The 21,329-nt window shown below is 54.6% G+C and overlaps 1 protein-coding gene across 1 annotated transcript; it reads right to left on the bottom strand.

Moving 5' to 3' along the window:
* Positions 1 to 9: 9 nt before the first annotated feature.
* Positions 10 to 20,822, bottom strand: NDST1 (N-deacetylase and N-sulfotransferase 1). The gene is made up of 15 exons (XM_033073208.1): positions 20,768 to 20,822; positions 8,718 to 9,617; positions 7,713 to 8,195; positions 7,429 to 7,516; positions 7,052 to 7,206; positions 5,776 to 5,961; positions 5,270 to 5,398; positions 4,938 to 5,120; positions 4,517 to 4,613; positions 4,241 to 4,364; positions 3,897 to 4,071; positions 3,527 to 3,697; positions 2,574 to 2,683; positions 1,742 to 1,844; positions 10 to 1,645 (listed from the first exon to the last, which is right to left on the bottom strand). The coding sequence occupies exons 2-15, from the start codon at positions 9,225 to 9,227 to the stop codon at positions 1,526 to 1,528; spliced, it is 2,634 nt and encodes an 877-aa protein (XP_032929099.1). The 5' UTR covers positions 9,228 to 9,617; positions 20,768 to 20,822; the 3' UTR covers positions 10 to 1,525.
* Positions 20,823 to 21,329: the final 507 nt, after the last annotated feature.

The raw sequence follows: 21,329 nt of genomic DNA, 5'->3' as shown, positions 1-21,329 counted from the left end.
ACCAGCAAGTAAAACCAGACCCCCCCATTTATTAGCAGTTGGTTCAACAGGACCTTACACCAGTGCTTGGGAGCCTCTCCCAGCACAGCCCCCACAGCCCTCGTGTGGCTACAGGGACTCCTGTGAAACAACCAGGTGGGAATGCTGCTGCCAGCAGGGCCCATCACATGGGGAGTGAAACACATTCACCCCACTGCCCTGGCCCCAGCATCCTGGGCATTGCATCCCTCCCACAGAACCGCTGCCATCCCACATCCTGCGGAGCAGCTCCAAGGGGAAATGTGGGCCCTTATCCTGTTAAACCCGTGATGGCTCAGTCTGGTCGGCCAACAAACCCCAGGGTGTGAGAGAAGCTGCAGCTCTGTACAGCACCATCAGTACAAAGATGTGTCTCCTACTGGGAAACCGTCCTTCTTCCTCACTGACCTTTGTCCATGTCACATCTAACAACCAAAGAGACCACGTAAAACCCTCGGGGTTTAGGTACAAATTCTGGCACTGAAGAAAAAACACCTCCCTGCAAAATGGGAACCAAATGAACACCCCCCCTCCCCACCCCCGTAAAACCCAACACTATTAAAATACTTTCATTTTAATATTCAAGAGGTTAGAAGTTCTCAGCATTCTTCTGATTGCCATTATCCCAATGTCCGTTCTGTCCCCGAGCTCTCCTCCATGCCAGGGTGTGCTGGGCACCACTTGGCTTTACCACAGGAAACACCACATGTGTACAAGATTGCAGGATGGGCTTGGGGGTCATGAGCATACTGGGACCAGTATTCCCAGACCAGCACACCAGCCCCTTCTCCTGCTAGGTCACATTCCCACCACACTGTCCATGGAGGGGGAGCCAGAGGCTGAGGAGCTTGAAAACAATGACAGAGATGACAAAAGAAATTGTGCCCCAGTCATTGAAAGAAAAATTCACCTTGTTCTCAGCTTTTCCAGGTAGGTGCTGGAGGAATCCAGCAAACTCTCCTGTCTCCTGCCATGGAGCTGACAGTAGGAGTGGATCTGGGTTCCTCTGTGCTTTGGGTCTCCACCAGCTCCATCCCTCCACTCCAGCTCAGCAAAGCCACCACTAGTGCATCCAGAACAGCTCCTCCACCCTCAGACCAGGAAGTGAGGGACAGCCCTGGTGCTGCCGTTGGGCCCAAGGCAGATGGAACCCATTTTGAGCAGAGAAAGGGGGGATTTGTGCCACTTCCCTATGCCAGAGTAGGGTGGGAAGGGATGAGGAATTAAAAAGGAAAAATAAAGAGATACAGGTGTGGGGCAGGTAGAGAGGTGGGAGCACAGGGATTGCAGAGTTGGATCCCTGCTCAGACAGCCTCCAGTGGAGCCCTGTGCTCCTGGGGGTCCTCTCCAAGCCTCTGGTGCAGCCATACACTCCTGGGGGTCCCCTCCAAGCCTCCAGTGATGCTGTGCGTTCCTGGGGTCCCCTCCAAGGCCAGGTATTGCTGAGAAGGTCCTGCTGGCACAGGGTCAGCCCCGCTCAGGTATTGCTGGGGGGTGGCAGCAGCAGCTACCTGGTGCTCTGCAGCTCCTCCCGCAGCCAGGTCGGCAATGTCTGCCCCATTTTGTACAGGAGCTTGGAGAGCTCTATGTTATGGTCCCTGTAATAGTCCCGCAGGAAGGAGCGTGACTGCAACGGGAGAGCAAAGAGGAGTATCAGGGGACCAGCCTGGACTCCACCACAGCCCTGTCCAGGACCAGACCAGGAGGCTTTCTGCATACTCACATCTGAATCCATCTCAGGGTACTTCCTTCCTTTGCTCTTTCCCAAGCATTTTGTCTTCCCTCCATCCAGAAGCTGACACCAGAATCCTTTCTTTGGATCAAACCTGTGAAGTCAGAGTTCTGCTTCAGCCCTCTTATCTCCCTCACACCTTCCATGGACATCCTGTCCAGCAGGTCCCACTGCTGCCCAGGCTTGCACAGGGCACTTCTCCACTTCTGAAATCCACAACCTAGCTAACATCTTGTCATCAACCCCCTGGTACAACAGGTTTCCCCTGCAGCTGTGCAATAAGCAGTCCACCAAAGCTTATTCATTGCCCTGTTGAGGGAGCACAGAGTCTACCTGGGTTTAATTACCATTTTCTGAGGCATTTTTTTCCCTGGATGCCCTCAAGTGCCCCACAGCACCTGGGTGGACACATATATAGGCAAGCCCTGGTAGATGTAAATTATTATTTCTCTAGGAGCTCTGGAAGCTTCCCACAGTGGAGTTTAATGGAAGGCTCAGAGCAATGTGACACCTGCAGAGGTGCCACACAGCCAGCAGCTACTCTCAAGAGGAGATGGAGAGCCAGGGCTTCATACCATCATCTGTGTCACAAATGCACTCCTGAATTCTGTTCCAGGAGCCCAGGGCTGCCCTTGGGTTGCCTGGAGTGACCTCACTGTACTGTCTGGGTAAGTCTCCGGCAAAAGCTCAGCCTCATCAAAAATCAATAGCAGCTCTGTGGAGAGGCCCAGGGCTGGGGGCTGCTCTGGGACAGTGCTGGCTGTCCCCAGGCAACACATGGAGCAATGGCAGGGTGGAGGAAGAAGTTGGGGGAAGGACTCACGCCAGGGTCTTGTGATAATCGATGAAGTTGGTCACGCCGAGGAATTTCTGGACCGTCTCCATCACTTTGGCGGGTTCTGTTCGGAGCAGCTTGCCATCCAGCACCAGGATCTGCAGGGAGCAAGGCAGAGTGGTGAGGTATCATTGGCTCCCAGCCCTGCTCTCCTGAGGCAAGAGGATACCTTTACCACACCTTTGATCATCTTGGAGCCAAATCTGCCACCAGCCTGCACAAAGGACACCTGCTAAATACCAGTGTACCCTGGTGCTCCCTTATACTGGATGCTGGAAAATGAAATGCAACTAAAGCCAGGGCCAGGACCCACCCAGGACAGCATCAGAGCTTCTGTGCAGGGCTACCCAACCCACAGGCAGCTGGGATTGCAACACAGCAATTACATTAGCAGCAGGCAACTCATAAGACTTTATAAGGTTAATCAACAGTGGAAAAATCATTCAGGGATTGATCCCATACTCTCCAGCAGTGCTGCACTGTGTGGGTCACAGCAGGGCTGGCATCCATTTCCCATTTCCCCTTCAGACAGTTTGAATTATGGGCAGCTTCACCTGCTATTTTTGTCCTGTTCGATGCTGTGGTGACACCAGACAGGGCAGCCCCAAGGGTCTGTGGCCAAGAGTGAGGGTGAGTGCGGGGTGACCCCACAGAGCCACCCACAGCCCTGTGTCCCCACTCGCTTTCAACCCTGCTGTGACAACCCACACAAGGACATCTTCGTGTACTATCTATCACCCTGTTTCCTTCTTGCACAGCACTTTCCCTCTGCTCCTTCTCCAAGTACTTTTACTCCCTGTGGTTTGTAGGGTGTAAGAAAAACAGCTCCCATGGGAACAACTCCACAGCAGACATTGGATCCAAGATCTCTTTCATCCTTGCTTGGGTGAGAGCTCTCCCTGGGTGTTGCCACTGCAGGACTGGGGTGCTGCCATCCCTACCTGGTTGGCGTGGAAGCTGTTGAGCCAGCGCTCGATGTGGGTGGCGTACCAGCCTGGCACCAGGCAGCGGTTCTGCAGGGTCCGCAGCTTCGGGGCGGCCTCGGGCCCCGCGGTGATCACCTCATGGAAGGTGTACTTCAGGGCAACCAGGTCATCGTGAGCTCGCTGGTGCTGTCAGGCAGGAGCAAGGCAGGTTTGACCCCAGTGTAACCCAAATCCTGGTGCAACAGCTCCCAGGCCACCATGATGTGTCCTTGTGCATCAAGTTCAGCCAACTAGCATGGCATCTGCAGCCACCCCACATCCCAAACCAAGGCTCTTGCCCAACGTCCCACAGGACTGCTCAATCCAGGGAGAGGCAGAGGCTCACCTGATACCAGGAGTAGGCTCGATCTGCAGGGTTGATGAGGATGGTGATGATTTTGGCCTTGGACAGCAGGGCTGCAGCTCGCCGGGGAGCCACTTCAGAGTCAAAGTAGTTGGCACTTTTCTCAAAGTAGAAGTCAGAGGTGGTGTTGGATGGGATGGGGAAGAATTCCATGTACCTGGGGGAGGCACAGTGTGAGACTGACAGACAGGCACCACAAGATGGCCCCAGCACTGCCCTCACAGGTGACATCTCAGACACTCAGAAGGGAAACCCCACAGCACCACTGTTCCCCTTCCCAAAGTTATGGGGCACTCCCAGCACATCCCCACAATGCAGAGACTCACCAGTCGATGCCCTTGTGATAGTTGTGTCCATTGAAGAACTGTATCTCCTCAAAGGTCTCTGAGCTGGGGTAGTTGCTGCTCAGGTCCGGGTGCATCCCCAGAAAGAGATAAAGGGCAGTCGTTCCTTTGGACAAACAGAAAAGGGGAGTTGGCCCAGGCCAAACCTCCCTCCAAGCTCTGCTTCAGGGCAGGAGGGCTGACAGAGGCTCTTTGGGAGTGTGGGGGTCCTGTAAAGCCTCCCAGTGTGCTCACAGCACTGAAGATGAAGGGAAGCACCTGTTTTTTGAGGCCCAATGATGAGAAGCTTTGGGAATCTGTCACAGGTCTTTTCTTTGGACCAAATGTCCTTGTGTCGCTTGTCTTCACAGGGATCCTGAAACACAGTGTGGAGGATCAGAGACAGATCAGCCTGGATGGGACTCACACCACTGCTCAGCCCCTCCAGCCTGAGCAGACACACAGGGAGACCACCCTGCTCAGTAGGCAGGACAGAGATTGGGCTTATCTCCAGGTCTAAGGACAAAACTCTTTCTGGCACTGCCTGCAGAACCAGAGAGAGGTGAAAGACCACTCAGGGAATCAGAAGGAAATGCAGGTTGGAAGCTACCTGAGGCTCAAAGCAGGGTCAGCTCTACCCTACCACCCTCTCTCAGCACAATAAACAGGGTCACTCCCCCTATTATGGGCACAGGAGTACCTGCCACAGCGGGTCCTTCTCCTCGGAAAAGATCTGGAAGTATTTCTGTGCCAGCTGCACGGGGGGCAATGTCTGCAGCTTCAAGTTGGTCCAGGAGTTGAGGAAGCGGACCAGGTGCTTGAAGGTGTACAAGCCCAGGCGGTCGTTGCCGTAGTTGGACAGATGGGTCATGAAGATGCTGATCTGAAGCCAAGAGAACAGAGCAGAGGTTAGCAGAGCCTCACTCAGCAGCCATCCCACTAATGGCCCTGAGGACACTGGGGACATCTCCCTCAGCAGTGCCAGGACAGCTCTGCAAGACACCTGTCTGTGTGTCCCTGGGCAGTACTTACAGGGTTCAGGAGGACAGTCAGGAACAGTTCACCCCCATTGATGATTTTGTCCAGCTCACTGGAGCCACCAGGGTATTCATTGTAGAAAATGGTGTGTGTGAACAGGCCACAGGTTTGTCGGGGGAGTACCTGGGGCAGGAAAAAAGATATGGATGGAACAGGTGGAAGACCCAGGGCAGTGAAATGGCCACATGGCCTCCTCCAGGTTTTGAGACCTGGGTGTCCTTCCCTTCCCAACAAAAAGGGGGAACCTGACCTCAGCCCCTCAGAGGCAAGGAGCACTTCCACTGTCCCTCACCACCCTTGACTTGAATCCATACACAGAAGGGAAGGATGTGGGTAGATGGAAAAGCCAAAAACTGTGCTCAGACAAGCTTCACCCACGCAGGATGAGCAAGGGGGAACAAGCCCCTCAAACTGGAGCTGCACAGAAACCACCTCCCAAGGTTCTGGTTTTGGTGGGGAGGCAGGAGAAGAGAAGCACAGAGACAAAGCCCAGCACCCACCATGATGCCATTGTGGATGAAGCCGCGGCGGTAGCGAGCGGGTTTCAGGTGTGGATATTCCTCCGTGCTCGTCACCCTGATGGACCAAACCTGCTTCCAAGCCTCGTACAGCTGCACGTGGACAGGGTACACGCCCGAGTGGTGGGGGGCCACAGCGTACCCCATGTCAGTGGGGATGCCATGCTCCTGCAGAGAAGAGAGTGTGGAATAGGTGTGGAGGAATGGGACTGTGGAGACCTCAAAATCACAAACAAATCCCTCTCCATTCCCAGCTACGAACTGTCTAGTTGTGCCTCTGGAGAGCAACCAGGGCTAGGCTGTGCCTCTGTATCCTCTCCTAAGCCTGGCTGTCTGAACAAAAGAGAGCCCAGGAGCAGCTATACTGGGTGGACATCAACTCCTCTGCTTCATTCACATCATCCTCATCCCTGTCTTCTGCTGTCACCCACAGAACAGCCACAGCCAAGCTGTTGTGTGAAGAATGAGGAGATACAGCTATATAGGATTGTAGATTGGTTTACATCAGTAGATACAAAACAGCCTAGAAATTTTGAGCTGCAATACTGCCCATCCTAAGTAGGAAAGGTCTGGTCTCTCTCTAATTAAGCACTTGCAATTATCAGATAAAAAATATAAGTTAGGTTGAAGATCGCCCTCTTAGGCCATAGGATCCAATTATTAATAAGTCTAGCTTTACCAGTTTGGATTCAAGACAGCTGTCAACCAATCACAGCATGAACTGGTGTCAGTGCCACACAAAGGACAGCCCAAGAGGACAGAAAACCCATGACTAAGCTGAAGGTCAGAGCCTGCCTTTACAGCCAAACATGTCTCTGACAGTTCAGCCTGTAGAGGGAGTTTCCATCAGCTGGAGCCTCCAGGCACAGCCACCACTCCAGGATCCCACATCATCACCCAGCACAGATTCACATGGTGCCAGGCTCAGCATCCCCCTGGGCTGCACCTCTGCATCTCCACAGTGCCAGACCAGGAAGGTTGGGCTGAAGGGCACAGACAGGGTCTCCCCTTGAATGAACAGCCACTGGGGCAGCTCATTGCCACAGCAACAAGTTGGCTGCTGCAGATAAATTCTTTAGCTCCAGCTACTTGAGTATAAATGGATTTACCCACACAGCTGCAACATGGGGGACAGGACTCAATGTCACCAGGTCCCTCTGCTCAGGCAAGCAGAGGCCATTCCCTGGGAATCTTCTTTGTTCTTTTTCTACCATCCTTCCCTCACCACAAGCAACCCCACCAGTAGCATCTTACTCACGATAGCAAATTTCTTGTTTAAGGTCATCTGCTCGGCGAGAACCGACTGGTTGTGGAAGAGGTGAGGCTGCATGTGGCTCCACATGTGGGGGAACCACCAGAACTCCTTCACATAGGACAGCAGCAGGTCATCGCCTTCGTCCTCAGCATCAGTACCTATGGCATGACACTTGCTGTCACCACTGAGCATGGAGAGCTGTGTGAGCAGCAGGGGCAGAGGGAGGGGCAGCCCCTCTTGGTGGCTTGGTGATGGAAGAATAGGGTGGGATGCCTGAGGACTCTCCTACAGCCCATCAGCACCCTCTTTGGGCACCAATTGGTGTCCCAGCACCAGCTGTACAGCACCCACAGAAGAAATGGTGCCCTTGCCCTCCTCACCTGTGTGAAAGAATTTCCCTGAGTATCCCAGGTTGAAGGTGAAGTTCGGGATGTGGGTGCGCAGCTCATTCTGTGTGTCAAACAGTGCCTGGGAGAAGGGGAGAGAAAGCAAGGTGTCCTCAGCATGTGGCCTCAGGGATAGCTGCCACATCAGGGCAAGCACCAATGTCCCCGAGCGCTTCGCACAGGGGCTCTCAGAGGGGCAGGAAAGTTTATCTCTGGAGCATCCCTGAATAAGCACAAATATCCAGCCCTGCCACCCCGCCAGGAGAGCACAGACACACCTTGACATCTTCCACCTTCATGCGTGTGCCCTCCTTGCCCACAAAGATGTCATCAATGTCCACCAGGATGTAGCGGTCAAGGGGCAGAGACAACCTCTTGCCCGTCAGGAAGGAGACAGAGTCCACAAAGACCAACTTGTGCAGCCAGAAGTTGAGGTTGTTGCCGAAAAGCACCCTCTGAATGCCATCGTGGAGGCCCAGGTCCTGCATCACAGTGGTGTGCAGGGCAGCATCCACGCTCATGTGCGGGATGGACTCAGCTGACTTGGTCTTGGCCAGGAGCACGGGCTCGTAGGTGGAGTGGTTGGACTGGAAGACAGTCCAGTCCTCCCCGGGGAGCACACCCTTCTCCACCTCACTGGGGCGTGTGATGTACAGCAGGGGTGACTTGGGGTTGATACTGCAGTCCTTCAGTGCCAGGTTGGAGTGGAGGAAGAGTGGGAAGCCCTTCAGCTGGGCACTCAGAAGGCTGTTCTCGTTGGCCTGCATGTGGAAAATGGGAGCTGCAGGGGCTCACAAGGAACACCAACAGCCACAGCAACAGAGGCAGCAGCTCACCATGCCTAGAGATCAAGGTTCTGGGTTCCCCCCTTCCTCTCTGGAGCATGGGGTGTCCTCATCCCCCTCACACACTCAGTCCTGCTCAAGTCCCATGTACAAAGTGCCCCAAGGCTAGGAGTCCTGGGCAGGAGAAGTGCTGCTGAGCAAAATACCTGCTCATGCTTTTAGCAAACTCCAGCAAGGGTCACTGCTGGAAAACAAGAGCTAAAGGTAACTAGACTGATCCCAGAAGTATGTTTTTCCCTCAAAATCTCCAAAGGCCACACAGCCCTTCCGAAGGGAGAGAGCTAAGATGGTGCCCTCTGCTAGAAGCTTGTGCCCCACACCAACTCATGCTGCTTGCAGAAAGCACAGGGAGGGCAAAGTCCCTGTGAGGCAGCAGGACACCAGGGCTCACATCTGGCCTGGCCATGGCATCTTGTTTTGCCCCATGCATCCCCTTACCTTGAAGAAGCCGATGATGCCCACGCCATACTCCACGCAGTACTTGTCCAGCAGCTCCCGGTTCCAAGCGTCCAGGTTGACATACTTGAGGATGTTCTCATAGATGATGAGTGCAAAGCGTCCCCGGTCCTTGTCGGTCAGTGTGGGCATGTCCCCCTTCCCCGGGGCAATCTCTGTCCTGTATTTGAAGCGACTCGACTCCAAAATGGCCACAATCTCCTGGCCCAGCTGGGAGTAGAGGCTCTCCACGAAAACCAGCACCAAGGGGTCTGTGCGGGAGGAGTCGGCCACCTTGAGGGTCTTCAGTGGCAGCAAGCGGGAAGGGGCGACCTTGGGCTCGTCGCAGTCCGGCCCCACCACGTCCCCAGAGGGCTCCAAGCCCCTTTTCCACCCATATAAATAATAAGCAGAGACGAAAACACTGAGCAGGCAGAAGGCAAAGAGCAGGAGCAACACCACCTGCGGAGAGAGCTGCCAGATACCCCGCCGGGCCCTGGCCAGCACAGTCATCCTTGCATCCGCTGGGTGAGGTGGGGTCCCTCTCCCCTGCCCGCCCCCTCCCCTCACGAGCCCCGGGGAGGGGAAGAAGCAAGCAACCAACCAACAAAAAATCAGGTAAAATCAAATTGAAAACTACAAATAAATTAAAATACTAGCAGGCTGCCTGTGCAGGCTCTCTCCCCTCCAGCAGTCGGGCGTCCCTCGCTGTCTGCTTCATGTCACCATGGCAGAGGCACCAAGAGTCCCCTTGCCGAGCCAAAATTCCTGTGGGGATGGCAGCAGCAGCCACAGCAGCTCCATGGCCTCAGCGGGGCGAGGGGGCGGCGGGCGGCCTTGGCACGGTTCGTGGTGGGAACGTGGGCATGGCGGATCCCTGCTTCCCCAGCTCCACACGGCACCCTGAGAGAGAGAGACGTGGGATGAGAGGGCAATGCCAGCGCTGCTGCTGTTACTTCTGCCAGCGTGACAGCCCCAGCAGAGTCCTCATGAGCTCACTGGCGTGCCAGGGCTTGCCACAAGAATGCCATGAGCTCCTGATGGTGCCAAGGATGCAGCAGGAGCGCAGCACGCAGCTGTGCCATGGGATCCTGGCTGTGGGTGCACCTGGAGTGCAGGTGCATCGCCAGGTGCTATGGACGGGAGCCCCCAGCCCCCTGTGAATCTCTGGTACCTCAGGCAGCTGGAGAAGCAGCCCCGTTCCTCCCTGTGCCCAGAAAGAGCTGTACTCCGCCCAGGAGAGTGAGGGGTGGTCTGAGCCCCCATGGCCCAGCTTGGCTGGCAGGGAGGAACACAGGAAGGACATGGGGAGCCCAGCCCGCCAGCTGGGGGCTCAAGGCCGAGCCAGGAGGCACCAGCCAAGGTCATCGAGATGGGCATAAAGGAGTGTCCATGTGGAGCCAAAGAGACCTTGGGAATATTTTTGTCTTCCCTGTGAAAGGCTCATTTGAAAATAGAAAAGGAAAACAATGAGCACTGCTTGCCAGAAGGTGAAGCCAACTGGGGGACAGACTGATGTGGCCAATGTGTTTAAGGAACAAAAGTGACGCACAGCACTGTCCTCAAACTCACTACCAGTGCTGGGGACAAGGACAGGAGTCCCTGCTCCTCCCATGGAGAGCTCCCTGTGCCCTGCCAGCACCGTGGCTGAGCACCCTCCCTGCTGACACCAGCCATGCTCCTAACAGGATTAAACGTGGCTGGCTGAGCGGCACTGTGGATTACAGGCTGGGGCTTGGCAGGGTAATCCTGTCATCCCTGTCCTTCCCAGCAGCAACTCCTGCTCCAGGCAGCGCTTCCCAACCCTGTCGACATGGCATTGCTGCAGCCAGGCCCCCGTAGGGGCTGCTGGTAGCCGGTCTCCTTCCAGCCTCCATCACTGCCTTCTCCTTCACCATCTCCATGACAAACCAGCAACCTCACCTTGCTGGCTGTGCTGAGCATGGGGGAACATCTGGGTTTATTGATTTGTAATTCATCTTTGCACACACAAATGGTCTCCAGGGATGACCAAGAGAGAAGCACCTTCTCTCTTTAGCCCCGCTGAGGTGTGTCCTGTCTGTTCCATCTCACTCCTTCTGCCTCTCCAGCACCCCTGAGACAACAGCCCTGCTGGGGTTTTGGGACAGGGCACTTCTCCAGGTCAGTTGATTTTTAGGGAAGTGCTTGTACAGAGGGAGGCTTCCCTGCATCTCCCTGCCTAGGGATGCAGGGAGATGGGAATGCATTATCAGAACCCTGGCTGTGCCATCCCATTCCCTCTCCATTTCTTTCATCTGCCAGGAGCAGTGGGTGCTGGCAGCTGCACTCCCACAGTGACAAGCAGGCAAATGGCAGCAGTGTTAATTGCTGGAGCCAGCAGCTGATGGACAGGACCGTGTGTCCATCCTTGCACCACCCTCCATGAAACAGGGAAGAGAGCTCTGCACCTACATCAACCGGCCATTTCCAAGGGTGCTTCATTAGCCCCTTCTCTCCTAAGAGCCTTTAATTACTGGTACTTAATGAGCAGGCTGTGGAGACAGCATCTCCGACAGATGCCAGCTGAGTCCCCCCGGGCTGCCACATCAAACCCTGCCCAGGCAGGGGGGCAGCACTGGACCCCCGTGGAGAAGCCAGGTGTGAGCTGGGAGCATGGGCAGCATCCTGCCCCAAGCACCTGCCAGTGTGGCAGGAAGGAGGCAGGAATCCTGCTCTGCCGGTTCACCCTCCATGGGAGGATGCCAAGGGCTCTGGGGCGATGCTGCAGGGTGGGGATGCTCCTACCCAAGGCTTTCCCGTGCAAGTGGGTGCTGGCTGCATCCTGCCCAGCAAACCCCTGCACAGCTCCTGCAGTGGTGGGAGAGCTGACAGCTCACTGCCAGAGAAGGAAGCAGGTTCATGCCCAAAAGCACAAAACAAGTCCTTGTGACCAACAGCTTTTCTAAAACAAAAACAGAAACAAGATGGTAAAATTTAAAAAACCACAAGACCTGGCAAGGTGACAGCCGGGGTCAAACTTCCTTTTAACCTGATTTTAGATGCTGCTCAGGTGCCTTTTAAAACCACAGTGGTTATTTAAAAGGCACCAGATGGAAATGTCAGCCTGAGTCCCACACACAAACCTCAGGCCCCCAAAATCAGTGCTGGCAGGCTCTCATCATCAGGTGGGTGCTCAGCCACAGCTGCACATCAAGGACCCTGGGAGAAAGAGCCCTGGAAAATGCTCTTTTCTCGTGGGTTTCTGAGCAATGCCCTGGCACAGACTCCAATGGAGAGGAGGCTCAGTGAGGAGGCTTAGCCACTGTGCTCTTAATCTGCCTGCCCTGACAAACACAATCACCATCCAAGCAGCTTCCCAGCGTGGCTGGGAGCCCAGAGCACCCTGTGGAGCCAGATCCGACCCCAGGATACGCAGGGAGTGCAACCAGGGGACAGGGAAGCCCTTTACTATCAGCGCTTCAAATCTAAGAGAGCTGCAGCAGGAAGGGAAAAATGTTTGAAAAGCTTTTCAAAACCCACCCCTTGGTGCAGTTTGAGGATGGTGGTTTCCCTCAGCCCAGAATTATTTTACACAAATACTGCCTGGGGAACCACTGCACCCCAAAAAGTCAGGGAGGCACCAGATGGGATGAGAGGGAATGAAACCACCTCCGTTAGTGGCTTACAGCACTCTTCCTTTAAATACCAGTGAGATTTTGCAGGGATGCAATGGAAGGATAAAATATAAGCAAGGAAGTGCAAACAGATCCAGAGGAGAGGGGTCAGTGATCCCAGAAGACAACCACAGCAGGGTTTGATTTATTGGCGGGGTGGAATAGGTCTGGCTGCAGGTGCAAGCAGTGAAGATCAGGCAGACACAAGTCACATCTGTTGGATAAATCAACTGTCCCAAGCCCATGGCCCAGAGATGAGAGGTGAGCTCAAAACCACGGGTATGACAGCAAGAAATTGCTCACACATTTCCCTTGCACCACTTTGGAAAGGGTGGAAGGGGAGGAGCAGACATCCACTGTCATACAGAAGACAATCCAAGATTTTGTGCAAGAACTTCAGTCCCCAATTCTAGTAGCTCCCAAACCTTCAACATTCAACCCACAGAGATGAAGCCACATCCTAAACATCACAGCCAGATGGGTCACTCTGCTCCTCTCCTGCTGGTGCCCTTTGGGTGGGCACCCCTGCTTCTCACTCCTCATCACTGCAGGGAGAGACCCACCACTGCTGGGTAATCACCCAGCATGCCAGCTCCACTTCTCCATGTAAGCCAGCCCTGAGGGTTAAGCATGGATGGAGGAGGATTTAGAGGCAGGATGCTAAATTGCATTGCACAGCTCAGCGATTTGCAATCACTCCTGCTCGCTCCAACACTTCCCCTCTCCGACCACTGCAGGGAATGTGGATGGATCAGCCCCACCTACACATCTGCTGTATCTCCCACTTGAAAGCAAAAGGCTACTGGAAGGTCTAAATTTGGCCAGGCTGGGACTCAGGCCCCCAGCAGGCACGCAGTGCTGATCCAACTCCACCTTCTGTCTCTCCCACACCCCAGGCACCCTCACCAGCATCCCCAGCGATCACCAAGAGGTGCCCCTGCAGCCCTGGGAATCACTACGTGTAAAAGATGCACAAAAGGCAGCTAAATTATTATTAATGGGTTTAAGTTCCCTCTAGAGGGAATCCCCTTCACTCACTGGTAATATTTAGAGGGCTACAGATCTAAAACCACTGAGCTAAGCACGTCCTTAGAGAAGAGATTAATGCCATCACATTATTCAAGAGACAACTGCAAGCTCAAGACAGGGGAGGTTGCTTTGAAAATGAAAAAGTAACTGGCATGAAAAAATGGCCTTTAAACACTCACCTCTGCACCGCTGCCTTTATCAGCTCTAAACAACAGTGATCACAGCTACGATGGAAATACCTGCAGACAGCTGGGAGCACTAGCAAGGGAAAAGGGCTGTGAAGGACCACTGCCTGCCCCTGTCCCCATCTCCTCCCTCCCCAGCCACAGCTGGACCCACTGACCAAAAGAAGGCCCAATCAGGAGATGATCTCCTTTACTGTGGAGTGTGGTGGGGTGATGATCCCATCAGGACGCTCCTGGAGCTGGAGCACAAGCCCTGTGCCACAGGAGAAGAAGCCAGAGCAGCCCAGGAAGAGAAACCCAGCACAAAAACTTCAGTCACTGCAAAACCAAAAATTTCTCCTGGTGATCCCCATGTCCTGACAGCCTGGGTGAGCCTTTAGGATGGCTCCAAGACTCTTGGACAGAGGGATGAGCTGTAGGGACATCCATTTGCCTCCTGCCAAGCTGCAAAGCCTGCATGCCTGGGCAGGGGAGAGGGATGTGGAGCAGACAGAGAGGGGAAAACAGAGGACACAGAGGAGCAAAATGAGCTTGTCCCAGTCACCCACTTGCCAGAGGTTTTGTAATGCCAGATAAGAAGCATCTTAGTTTTAGATTACACAGGCTGCTTAAGTGCTTTGCAAACAGCAGTTACGACCTACCAGGGAGAAAAATACCTTGCTCTGGGAGAGGGACAATCCCTGTGCTCCTTTCCTGAGGACACCAGCCTTCCAGCAGTGCCCAAGAGGTGCCAAGTTAAAAATGGACAACGGCAGCCCCAGCAGCTGACCTTGAGACAGGCAGTGACAGACAGCCACTGGTGCTGCTCCCACTGCAAACCCACCTGGCTCGGCTTCTCCCCTTCATGCACAGGCTGGATACGACCAAACACAAAGAAGTATCAGGAAATCTCATCCATGATTTATAAGGTCTGGAGAATTTCCACCCCAGGAGGACTTCAGCAGGAAAATCCTCCCTTTCACTCAGGTCTTTTTTGTTAAGATCTGATTTATAGAGCTTGGCCAGAAATGAGCAGTTGGAGCATTCACCTGGATTGCTGAACCAAGCTTCCCCTTGACACCTCACTCCCCTCTGGAAATAAACCTCTGGCTCTGCCTGCCCACCACCTTCCTGCTCCTAGGGGAAAGAAACCAATATGAGCAATGAGCCCAGTAAAAGCGGTTAAGAATCTTCACTTTAAAAAAGTTATTTTTAGTCAAAGTGTCCAGCTTTGGAAGAGGTATTTTTTTCACACAGAAACCCCCGTTAGCACTTCAGTTTCCCTGCAAAAGATAAAAGTAATGTTTTTTCTTCAAAAAAACAATCATGAGAACAGCTCCTTCAGCCTGCAGAGGGATGAAAAAGCAAGGTTCAGTGTGTGGCATGTATATGCTGAAGTTTTAAGGGAGAAAAAACCTGAATAAATCTAAAAAAACCCAACAATCTAAACCCCTAAAAACGGGGTGAGGTTTCTGGAAGCCCATGATTAAAACTTTTTTGTGGCAGAACAGCTGGCAAGCCCAACTGGTGGGTTTCCAAGACGAGCTCTAACAAACCCCACATCCCAAGGTCCTGTCCCTGCTAATCCCCATCTCCCACCCTGTTCCCCAGCCCCATCAGTGAGGCTGTACAGAGGAACCCTCTGCAGATGTCACCCCATTTCTGATCCTGGGGCACCAGTGGCTCCTACCCTCCTTATCTTCAGCAACCTGATCTGGAAGAGATCACCATCTCCCAATACCCACATGAAATCAGTCTCCTCCACAAACTAGGGCAGCAATTAGCAGCAGTCATTAGTTTGCCTATGCCCCAGGGACACTGGGGTTGGGCAGCTGATCCCTCAGCACCAATAAACCCCAACACCATCCCAATAAAACACCCCAACAGCCCACAGCCAGATTATGGATTGGGTTATACCACTGCAGCCCCCCAAAAAAGCTGAAGCCCTTCACAGGTGACTCCTCCTCAGGGGCATTTTCTGTCCTTGAATCCTTGGGAACAGTCTCAGAGCAGAGCTTGGGGAATTCTCCCAAACCTTAATTGAAAGAGGCGCTTAACGAGGAGAGTTTCTTTTGTCTGTTAATTGAAACAGGTTCTTACCGACAAAACTCTCCATGAATTTTAAGTGGGTTCACAGGGGGAAGAAATCCACTCAATGAATTGGGTTTTCCTGCTTCGAAATGTGCCGTGTCGGTTCCTGTGGCTTTCCAAGCACCCAAGAGCCTTTCTGGATAATCAGGGTCTGAATTCCAAGTATTTTGAAAAGAAAAAGGATGTGGGGAAAATAATCTCTCATGCATTTTTATATTTCACTGGAGTGGCAGCCTGCCCTTTCACAAGCAGGTGGCACGAGGACTCCTACCCAAAAAAAACAGACTGAAAACCCCTTGATGCCACCTTTTGCTGCCTCTGACACTTGGCTTGGCCAGACTTTCCCTGCAGAGATGCTGGTTCTGCCAGGAGTGTGAGGGTGATACAATCTCAGAGAACTTTGAGGCAGCAGCCATTCCCTGTGCTCTGCCATGGCAGTATTGTGAGCCCCATAGGATGGGCCAGCTGCTTCCTTCTCTTGACAGCTTCCCAAGTCGGGAGGAGAGCAGAGCCATCCTGCCACAGAACTGCCAGCTGTTCTGGGGAGCACAGGCTGCCCTGTGAGTGCTAACCTGGCCCCAAACCACCACTTTCGCAAAGCAGAATCCACAAAACCACAGCATGAACCTGCTCACACAGAGCAACCGACCCCCCACCAGTGCCCACATTCCAGAGAAATCCCTGCAAGGATGGAGCTGCTCCCTCCTCCCAGGAGCTCCCTGGGATGCTCCTGTCAGACCACATCCGTCCTGCCTGATGCCCCAGTGCTTTGCTGAGCTGCCTCTGACCTCCACTTCCCTGCAGTCTGCCAGGACAGATGCTGCCAGGAGCCCGAAGCACCCGCAGGGCCAGGTGCTGGCAGCCAGTTTTGAATTAGAAGTCAGAGCAGTCCCTGCCGTGCCGTGGGTGTGTTCCTGTGATGGCTCCCGGGGTGGCAGGTCCTTTGGGAAGGGCTGGGCAGCACACACTGACACACAGGCAGGATGCTTCCAGGGCCAGCATGCTCCAAGGTCATGGCCGGGACAGGCTGGAGGTCAGATCTTTTATTAGACCAATGGACACACTTGGAAAAAGCGACACATTTTGGCCGCGCAGGCATTTCTCAGGCCCAAGAGCACATCTGTTTTTTCCTAAAGGCATTAGTTAAGCTAATAAAAGACATTACCTCTGCATGTAAACTTTGTCACCCTTAAAACGTAGCAGAGGCTGCAAGGTTCAGCAGCCCAAGGAAAACACAGGGAGCAGGAACAGGCACGGAGCACACTTGCAAGATTTGCTCTGTTTTCACCCCCTAAAACAGTGCTGGTAAAGGCCACACTTGCCCCCAACAAACACAGCTGCTGGCATCTGAGCTGCCTCTTGCCTCCTCTATTTCCAGATCCAGGTCTGAGGCTGCAGGAATCTAATGGCATGTCTAGGGGAAGTATGTTGTTTTGGTTTACCTGCTCCAGCATCAGTCCTGTCCTCTTCTCCTCTGCAGGGGCTCCAAGGCAAGCAAATGCTTGAGGAACCAACCTGTCATGCTCCACCTGCACCAATTCCTTCCCTCCTGGCCTCAATCCCACTCTCCGACGTAAATCCATGAGACCAGCAGTGTACCAGCACAGCAAGGGATGGATCAAGGCCAATGGAGGAGACTGAAAATGGCCTGAGCTACGTGTCCAGGCATCGATAGTACTCGCAGCCGTATTTCTGGACTGTGTGGTTAACATTTTTTAATGCATCCCCTTTCTTTAAAAGCTCCAAGCCCTGGGGCTGCAGAGCTGTACAAGGCTGTGAAGATGCAGATGGTGTTGGGAAGGAAGGGAAATACTTGGTGGGATGCTGACAAGAAGCTAGAAGGGATCTGGGTTTTGCCAAGACATGGGAAGCAGAGCCAGGAGAGCAGCAGGTTACCCCGAGGAGCAGCAACATCCTAGGGGCTGTCATCCTTCCTAAGCATAGCCAGAGCTTTGGGGTGAGACACACATCCACATCTCCCCATGTGGCAGAGGGAGCTGAGCTGGACATCCCTCACTGTACATCCAACCCTCAACATGCCCAAACCCAGAGACAAGAAACGCTTCTTCCCCTTTACATCAGTGAATGTAAATTCCAAGATATTTTGGGTTCCCTGGCAGAAGCAGGACAACAGGGCAGAGGTCCTAGAAGAGAGCCTTGATCTCTCCAAGACAATCTGCATTTCCACAACTTTGATCAGATCAGTAGCAGGGCTGAATTCAAGACATGCCCACCACAAATACCAGGGCAGTTCCTCTTGGGATACCTCTCGTTTAGGGATCTCTTTACCTTCCTAAGCCCCTTTAGGAAGGCTTGTGCCACCCAAAGGTAGTGCAAAGGATCCTGTACCATTCCCAGGGTAAAAGGCTGTAACAAGATCCTGCTGGTTTTGGGGAGGACATGGGAACCGAGGTGCTCCCAATCCCAGCCCCCTGGCTGCTGGCTGCAGTCACACATAGGATTTACAGCTCAATATTGATTAGTTTTCTGCAAGCTCTGCCATCACAGTTGGTGGCTTTTGCAGGAAAACAACATGAATTATAAGCTATGGGCCAGCAACTCTCCGTGTCCGCAGGGTGTGATTCATCCAGCCCTTCCAGGGGTCCGGCAGCAGGGCTGTCCTACTCCTCCACACCTGGGCACAGAGTGGGCACAGGGGGCACCATCTCCCACGGGCACCTGCAGACTGATCACAGCCTCCAAGGTTTGTAGGATGGCCTCCAAGAAAGCAGCATCCCACTTTCCCTCCACTCAGGTCCTCCTGCCCCTGTGTCAAGTTCCAATAACACCAACATACACATGACAATGGCACAAAGCAATGCTACCACTTCAGCCAAAAACACACAGGGAAGTCAAGGGTTGTCATAAGGTCCTGAAGCTGGAAGAGCTGGAAACATCAGTGAGACAGACTGGAAGCCCCTATCCTCTGAGGCCATGAAGCAAACACAAAACATGGAACTTAGTATCTTGCCTCTCTTGAGTCCTAACCTTATTCTGGCAAGCTCTACCTCAACAGCCAAAAATACAAACACAACTCATTAAGGTACACCTAAAAGGCAAAATTACAGAAAAAATACCCTTTAAAATAAAATCCTCCATGACTCTGCCCTAGAGTGCAAAGAGCCAAGAGAGCAGCTCCATATCCAGCATGCAGTCAGAAGTTGGCCAAGATGGGATACTTGGTGGGACCACAGCCTTCCAGCCCAGCACCCAGAGAGACCCCACAATTAAACTGCTTATACAAGCCTGTGGAAGAAGATGGGAGATGCTGATGGTGACACTCTGCAGCAGGAACACACTCGGCTGTGCCATACTTCACCATGACACGCTACTGAAGAAAATATTAATCATTCCCTCTTCATTCTAGCCTGGGTTTTGACTTATGAGGTGTCTTCTTTCTTCAGTTTAAATTACCACCAACAGCGCATTAAATATGTCCTGTTCTACAGTACTGACAGAGACACACAGGAAGCGGGGGAAAACCCAAGACAACCTGTCAGGAAAAGTCTGTATGTTGGTGGGATGGATTTTCCACCCCATCCAAACAAAATCATACCAGACCCATCAGCTCCCCAAAGGCACAGGCAGTGGGAAGGGCTTTGTGTGTGTGAGTTTCCCCACCAGCATCCATGTCCCATGCCAGCAGCTCCATGCTGGAAGGGGCAAATGTAGGGGCTGCAGCTGGTGGAGTGTCACAGCATGTACCAGGGCTGGGCAAGGTGACTCTGATGGGTGGCATGAGGAGGTCCCAGCTTCCCCATACCCACACATGGATGCCCCAGCCATGGAGGGACACTGGCAAACATGAGCTTCGCCTTCACTGTCCTTGCCCAAAATGAGCACTGACAGAAGCAAAGGGAAGATGCTCGGCCGTTCTGCCAGAGGCCAACAGCACTGGGGTTTATTTTCTTGCCATATCAAGCCCTGCACGTTTTTCTCTATTGTTTAATTTCCTTCTTCTCCACCCACGGCAAGTTCACTCAGAAGAGAGGAACTTATTTCCTATTGAATTTGTTCTGGTTGTTTTATTTGGAAAAGGAGAGCTTCCTCAGCTGTGGTCCTCATGTGCAGCCAACAGGAGCAGGCACAGGGCTCCTCACCTCCCCATCTTCACCAGCCCAGCCCCAGTAAAAACCACTCTGTAAGTGGTTTGTAAGTAACAAAGATGCTGCTTTGCTGTAGGAAGAGCTGCTGTTCCAAGGCTGCCGGTGACAAAGGGGCACTGCAAGGTGCCGGTTTCTCAACCCTGCAAGCACCGTTAGTGGAAGACAACTATCCCCATGGTGTGTTGTGGCAGCAGCTAGCTGGGATCATGAGATAGGACAGTCCGGGTGTCGGGATATGACTGCAGTGCTGGGAGGGAGCACCAGCCTCGATGGGAAGCAAAGTCTTCCAGATGATGCCAAAGGTCGCACGAGCTGGTGTGGCTTCTGTGTCGCCGGGCATCAGGGGCTGCCCCCATCTGCGGGAGATAGCCTGCCTGTGCTCTGGAGGCAAACCCAAAAGACTTGGGGAGATAATACACACAGCTATGCACGAGAGGCTCAGGAGCTCACCAGTGGCAGAGAAAATGCCAGGATCTCTTCCAGAAAGGGTGGTGAGGTGCTCCACAGGAACGCCAGCCAGGCTGGGCTAGCCGTGCCATGCGCAAGGTGTGCAGCTCCAGGTGCCCTGGCCGCGCTGCCCTGGTCAAGCACGGGTTTAGTTTCCACCACTCGCACTCCTCGGGAGCGGGGACGCCCCAGGCCCCGCACCCCGCGCTGCAGCTTGGCCTGGACTGCTCGGAGCGGCGGGGCCAGGGCACCCCGGGCACGGCGCGGCCTCGCCGCCTCCTCCGAGCCCCGTGCGGCGAGACCCCCTCGGCCCGGCGGGGCCGCGGGACGGCTCTGGGCGGGGGGCTCCCCGCCGGACCCCCGCCCCATCCGGGCCGGCTCCTCCCGAGGGCACCGGGCCGTTCCGCCGTGGGGACGGGCGAGGGGTGCCGCCGTTCCCGGGGTCGGGAGGAGCCGCCGGGCCCGATCCCCGGCGCAGCCCGGCCGGGGCGGTGCGAGGCCCGGCGGCCCCGGCCCGCGCTGCCGCCCGCCCGCTCCCCCGCTCGCCCTTTGTCTGCGCCGCCGCCCCGCTCGGGCCGTACCTGCCGCCGCCGGGCCCGCTCCGCTGCTCTCCGCTCCCCTCTGCCAGGCCGCCGCCGCCGCCGCCCGCTCCGCCGGCCCGGCCCCGCTCGGCGCGTCCCGCCCGCCGCCCGGGCAGGCACCGCCCCCGCCGCCCCCCGCCAGCACCGCCCCGGGGGCCGCGCGGGGCTCCGCGGCTCGGCCGGAGCCGGGGCTGGGTCGGGACCGGGCTGACCGCAGCGCTGGGGCAGCGCGGGGCTCGGGGCTGCCCCCGCCACACGAGCCCTGCCCGGTGCAGCCCCCGCTCCTCGCCCGGTCCGGCCCGCGGGGTGACCGTGATAATCCCCCGGCGGGAGGGCTCAGATCCCCGCGCCCGGGGTGCCTGTGATGATCCTCGTGCTCGGCGATGCTCCCACCAGGCCCCCACATTCCTTCCCACTGTTTCCCGGGATGAGCACGATGGGGTGTGCAAAGGGTACGGCCCAGGCTGTGTGCTTGGTGTAACTGGGGTGTTGTGCTCCTACACAGAGCCTTTTCATCCTTCCCCCAGTGTGCACACACCCTTTTGTGTCAGATTTTTAAAGC

Source organism: Catharus ustulatus, chromosome 15, assembly GCF_009819885.2.
Source record: "Catharus ustulatus isolate bCatUst1 chromosome 15, bCatUst1.pri.v2, whole genome shotgun sequence".
Classification (NCBI taxonomy): domain Eukaryota; kingdom Metazoa; phylum Chordata; class Aves; order Passeriformes; family Turdidae; genus Catharus; species Catharus ustulatus.
Note: the sequence above shows the minus strand (reverse complement) of the source record. Positions and strands in the feature narration are given on the sequence as shown.